The following is a 6,000-nucleotide window of genomic DNA, read 5'->3' as shown; positions in this document are numbered from 1 at the left end:
CTCTCTTCTGAAAATACTAGTTCCCTGGCTATCATGTTGATGCAATGGTTCAATTGATTTACTAAAAGCAAATGGACTGTGCACTTTACAAGTGCAGTTTCACTGCAAGGAAATTTGCTCCAGAGCTTAGTAAATGTGGTGAAGCTTCACTTTGCAAAGAATACCCAAACATGTGCAAGGAAAATGAAAAACAGCATTTTTGCTTGCACGTGATTGGATGAGGGAAGTCAGTAGAATGTCCCCACGTTTACTAAGCTCTGGAGCAACTGCTTTTGCAAAGTGCACAGTCTATTTGCCTTTAGTAAATCAACCCCACTGACTTTAAACAAGTGTGCAGATCAGGTAATATGATTTGTTCAGTGAAGCTGGAGACAGCCAGACAACTGAGCACTGACAGCCTCCTTACTCCACTCAGTACAGGTCTCCTTTTCCTTTCTATAACATGATTCTCTAGTTCCCGTACCACTCTTATCCCTCCCACACTATCATAACCTCTGTTTGTCTTATTAGAACACTTTGCCCATCTTCACTCTATCTCTCACCCATTCTGTCCAGAACTAAAACATTCTCATCTCACTCAGGGTAAAAAATTCCCCCATCCACCTTATTACCAATCAACTTCCTTCCCTCTATTGTTTCCACAAAGTTTGCGATAAGTGAGAGAGCTTTACAAACTTGTCTTAAAAATCACTCTCTTGCTGCACTGAGATTTACACTGCTGCCCGATGGAGCTCTGCGTTCTCTGGACCTTGGCCAACATATTTGTTTTCAGCGTTCCACAAGTATACGGTAAGTCTCATATTTAAACTAAATGTGTTTAATGTAGACAGCTTGCTATGAGTGAGAATATTTTAGTGTTGTTTTTTGCTTTATGTTTTTAGCTGACATGGATACATAGTGAATGAATGTGAGAGTATGTACTCATGGACACAAAACATGGCTCCATACAGTGTGGTTGCAGCATTGCGACCACCACGAGCTCATCTGCTTCTATAGGAATTTATTCAAGAAGGAGTTCATCTTCTACAGACATTCACACAGGCAGAAATGCAGTACTTCCATGGTCACATCCAAGTCTATTTCTTGTGTAATCTGCATTCTTGATGCATGGAAAAAAACAAGACATAATAATTATATATATATATATATATATATATATATATATTTATATATATATAAAAACATATACTGTGTATACACACTGATCAGCCTTGACATTATGACCACCCACTAAAACCTATCAAGGCATGGACACCACTAGACCTTTGAAGGTCTGCTGTGGTATTTGTCAACAGGTCATCAGTAGCAGATTCTTTAAACTCTGTAAATTGGTAGGTGGGGCCTCCATGGATCAGCACATCCCACAGATGCTCGACTGGATTTAAATCTGGAGGATTTGCAGACCAAGTCAACACCTCAAACTCGTTTTTGTGTTCCTCAAACCATTATTTAAGTCATCAGATCAGGCCACCTTTTTCCATTGCTTCATGGTCCAGCTCTGATGCCCATGTGCCCATTGTAGGCATTTTTGGCTGTGTAAACCAGTCAGCATGGGTACCCTGACCAGTTTGCAGCTATGCAGCCACATACACAACAAACTGGGCTGTGCTGTGTGTTCTGGCACCTTTCTATTGCAGCCAACGCTAACTTTTTCAGCAATTTGAGCTACAGTAGCTCTACTATTGGATCAGTTTACACAGACCAGCATTCGTTCCCCACAAGCACAAGTGAACCTTGGCCACCCAAGACCCTGTAGGTGTTCACCAGTTTTCCTTCCTTGGACTACTTTTGGTAAGTCCTGACCACTGCAGACTAGGAATATCCCACAAGAGCTGCAGTTTTGGAGTTGCTCTGACCCAGTCATCTAACCATTACAATTTGGCCCTTGTCAAAGTCACTCAAATCTTTATGTGTGCCCATAGTTGCTGTATTCAACACATGAACTTCATTGACAACATGTTCACTTGCTGCCTAATATATCCCACCCACTTTCACGTGCCATTGCAATTAGATAATCATTGTTATTTACTTTAACTGTCAGTGGTCATAATGTTATGGCTTATCAGTGTATAAATATAAATGTATAAAATATATATATATATATATACTTTAATGGCATTCCAGTCTTAGTTCGTAGGGTCCAATATTGAGTTGGCCCACCCTTAGTAGCTATAACAGCTTCAGCTCTTCTGGGAAGGCCGTCCACAAGGTTTAGGAGGGTGTCTATGGGAAGGTTTGACTATTCTTCCAGAAGCACATTTGTCAGGTCAGGCACTGATGTCGGGGGAGGAGGCCTGGATCACAGTCTCCACTCTAATTCATCCCAAAGGTGTTCTATCAGGTTGAGGTCAGGACTCTGTGCAGGCCAGTTAAGTTCCTCCACCCCAAACTCGCTTCTCCATGTCTTTATGGACCTTGCTTTGTGCACTGGTGTGCAGTCATGTTGGAACAGGAAGGGGCCATTCCCAAACTCTTCCCACAAAGTTGAGAGCATGAAATTGTCCAAAATGTGTTGGTATGCTGACACCTTAAGAGTTCCCTTCACTGGATCTAGGGGACCAAGCCCAACCCCTGAAAACCAACCCCACATTATAATCCCCCCTCCACCAAACTTTACATTTGTCACAATGCAGTCAGGCAAGTACTGTTCTCCTGGCAACCGCCAAACCCAGACATAGACAGACATAGAAGCATGATTCATCACTCCAGAGAACGCATCTCCATTGCTCTAGAGTCTAGTGGCAGCGTGCTTTACACCACTGCATCCAACGCTTTGCATTTCATTTGGTGATGTAAGGCTTGGATGCAGCTGCTCGGCCATGGAAACCCATTCCATGAAACTCTCTGTGCACTGTTGTTGTGCTAATCTGAAGTGCCCAGTTACTGCAGACACCGTTTCACCAAGAATTTTCCACCCAGCTCCTTTGACAAAAGTCAATTGAATAATCTGGATGGAGACAACATGACCACCTATAGAACAAATTTAAACTGATGCAGCAGGAATTGTGCAAAATTCAATCAGCATATAGCCAGCTTTTTACTCATGAATGTACCACCCATCCATGGTTCACCTGCATGCACAGACTACTACTTATGCTCTGAATATGAAGTGTGGTTTGCTGTGGAATATATGATCCAGCAACCAAAATGTATCTGTCTAAATAAAAAAATAGATTTTCTCTAATATCCTGGGGTATATCTAACCTCAGTTAGAATGTTTAAATGTGCACACAATGTAGGAATAAATCAGCAACAAATGCACATGACTACCAGAAAAGGGAACTGTAAAAAAGAAAACAACATTTTTAAACAATTATAGACAAAAGTTCATGAAATCTCAAAGTACTTATTTTGATGTAATCTACTTTCAGGTCCCAGTAATATATATAAATTATGCTGTACCCATTGAGGGCCCATTCACATCATATGCATTAGGATGCAGTGGGCAACCCTGCCCATTTCAGTCCAAAGCAAATTGCCTAGAGTCCTTAATCCTGACCCCTGACCTCTGTGTGTTATGTACACCTAACCCCTGAACTCTGCGTTACTTATTCCTGCCCCCGAAACTCTGTGCGTTACTTATTTCTGACCCCTAAACTCTGTGCGTTACTTATTCCTGACCCCTGACCTCTGTGTGTTATGTACACCTAATGCCTGAACTCTGTGCGTTACTTATTCCTGACCCCTAAACTCTGTGCGTTATTTATTCCTGACTCCTGACCTCTATGTGTTATGTACACTTAACCACTGAACTCTGTGCGTTAATTATTCCTGACCCCTGCACTCTGTGCGTTACTTATTCCTGACCCCTGACCTCTGTGTGTTATGTACACCTAACCCCTGAACTCTGTGCGTTACTTATTATGACCCCTGAACTCTGTGTGTTACTCCTAATCCTAGACCTCTGTGTGTTATGTACACCTAACCCCTGAACTCTGTGTTCTGTACACCTAACCCCTGAACTCTGTGCGTTACTTATTCCTGACCCCTGAACTCTGTGCATTGCTCCTAATCCTTGACCTCTGTGTGTTATGTACACCTAACCCCCAGAACTCTGTGAGTTACTTATTCTGACCCCTGACTTCTGTGTGTTACTCCTAACCCCTGACCTCTGTGTGTTATGTTCACCTAACCCCTCACCTCTGTGTGTTATGTACACCTAACCCTTGAACTCTGTGTGTTATGTACACCTAACCCCTGAACTCTGTGCGTTATTTATTCCTGACCCCTGAACGCTGTTCGTTACCCCTAACCCCTGACCTCTGTGTGTTATGTACACCTAACCTCTGAACTCTGTGCATTACTTATTCCTGACCCCTGACCTCTGTGTGTTATGTACTCCTAACGCCTGAACTCTGTGCGTTACGTATTCCTGACCCCTAAACACTGTGCGTTACTTATTCCTGACCCCTAAACTCTCTGCGTTACTTATTCCTGACCCCTGACCTCTGTGTGTTATGTACACTTAACCACTGAACTCTGTGCGTTAATTATTCCTGACCCCTACACTCTGTGCGTTACTTATTCCTGACCCCTGTGTGTTATGTACACCTAACCCCTGAACTCTGTGCGTTACTTATTATGACCCCTGAACTCTGTGTGTTACTCCTAACCCTTTACCTCTGTGTGTTATGTACACCTAACCCCTGACCTCTGTGTTCTGTACACCTAACCCCTGAACTCTGTGTTATGTACACCTAACCCCTGAACTCTGTGCGTTACTTATTCCTGACCCCTGAACTCTGTGCATTGCTCCTAATCCCTGACCTCTGTGTGTTATGTACACCTAACCCCTGAACTCTGTGCGTTACTTATTCTTACCCTTGACTTCTGTGTGTTACTCCTAACCCCTGACCTCTGTGTGTTATGTACACCTAACCCCTGAACTCTGTGTGTTATGTACACCTAACCCCTGAACTCTGTGCATTACTTATTCCTGGCCCCTGACCTCTGTGTGTTATGTACACCTAACCCCTGAACTCTGTGCATTACTTATTCCTGACCCCTGACCTCTGTGTGTTATGTACACCTAACCCCTGAACTCTGTGCATTACTTATTCCTGACCCCTGACCTCTGTGTGTTATGTACACCTAACCCCTGAACTCTGTGCGTTACTTATTCCTGACCCCTGAACTCTGTGTGTTTCTTATTCCTGACCTCTGTGTGCTATTTATATATATATGCAATATATTTAACATTATATTACATAAATTATAAAACATTGCAGAGAGAAAAAGCCGGGGTAGAAAGGGAGAATATATAAATTAATATTAAAAAAATCCACACCATCTAAATCCACTACCATGTTTCATCGAATCCTGGGATTCAGTGAAACATGGTGGTAGATTTAGGTGACGTGGATTTTTTTTTCTCCCTTCTACCCCTGGCTTTTCCTCTCTGCAATGGCATATAATTTACATAATATAATGTTACCTCAGAACTCATGCATTACTTAATTCTGACCCCTAAACTCTGCACGTTACTTAATCCTGACCCCTAAACTCTGCACGTTACTTAATCCTGACCCCTAAACTCTGCACGTTACCTAATCCTGACCCCTAAACTCTGCACGTTACTTAATTCTGACCCCTAAACTCTGCACGTTACTTAATCCTGACCCCTAAACTCTGCACGTTACCTAATCCTGACCCCTAAACTCTGCACGTTACTTAATCCTGACCCCTAAACTCTGCACGTTACTTAATCCTGACCCCTAAACTCTGCACGTTACTTAATCCTGACCCCTAAACTCTGCACGTACTTAATCCTGACCCCTAAACTCTGCACGTTACTTAATCCTGACCCCTAAACTCTGCACGTTACTTAATCCTGACCCCTAAACTCTGCACGTTACTTAATCCTGACCCCTAAACTCTGCATGTTACTTAATCCTGACCCCTAAACTCTGCACGTTACTTAATCCTGACCCCTAAACTCTGCATGTTACTTAATCCTGACCCCTGAATTCTGTACATTACTTAATCCAGACACCTGAACTC

General features: G+C 42.7%; 1 protein-coding gene across 1 annotated transcript in view; it reads left to right on the top strand.

The window, feature by feature from the left end:
* The first annotated feature begins 463 nt into the window (after positions 1-463).
* LOC149441195 (neural cell adhesion molecule 1-like) overlaps positions 464-6,000 on the top strand; it is a 52,467-nt gene continuing 46,930 nt past the window's right edge. The window contains exon 1 of the mRNA XM_089657635.1: positions 464-789. Within this exon, the coding sequence (XP_089513761.1) occupies positions 726-789 (64 nt within the window). The 5' untranslated portion in view covers positions 464-725. The remainder of the gene's footprint in view (positions 790-6,000) is intronic.

Source organism: Staurois parvus, unplaced genomic scaffold (genome assembly GCF_062004578.1).
Source record: "Staurois parvus isolate SC_StPar_1 unplaced genomic scaffold, SC_StPar_1.0 ptg001014l, whole genome shotgun sequence".
Lineage (NCBI taxonomy): Eukaryota > Metazoa > Chordata > Amphibia > Anura > Ranidae > Staurois > Staurois parvus.
The sequence above is the reverse complement of the archived record's forward strand: the minus strand, read 5'-3'. Positions and strand labels throughout refer to the sequence as shown.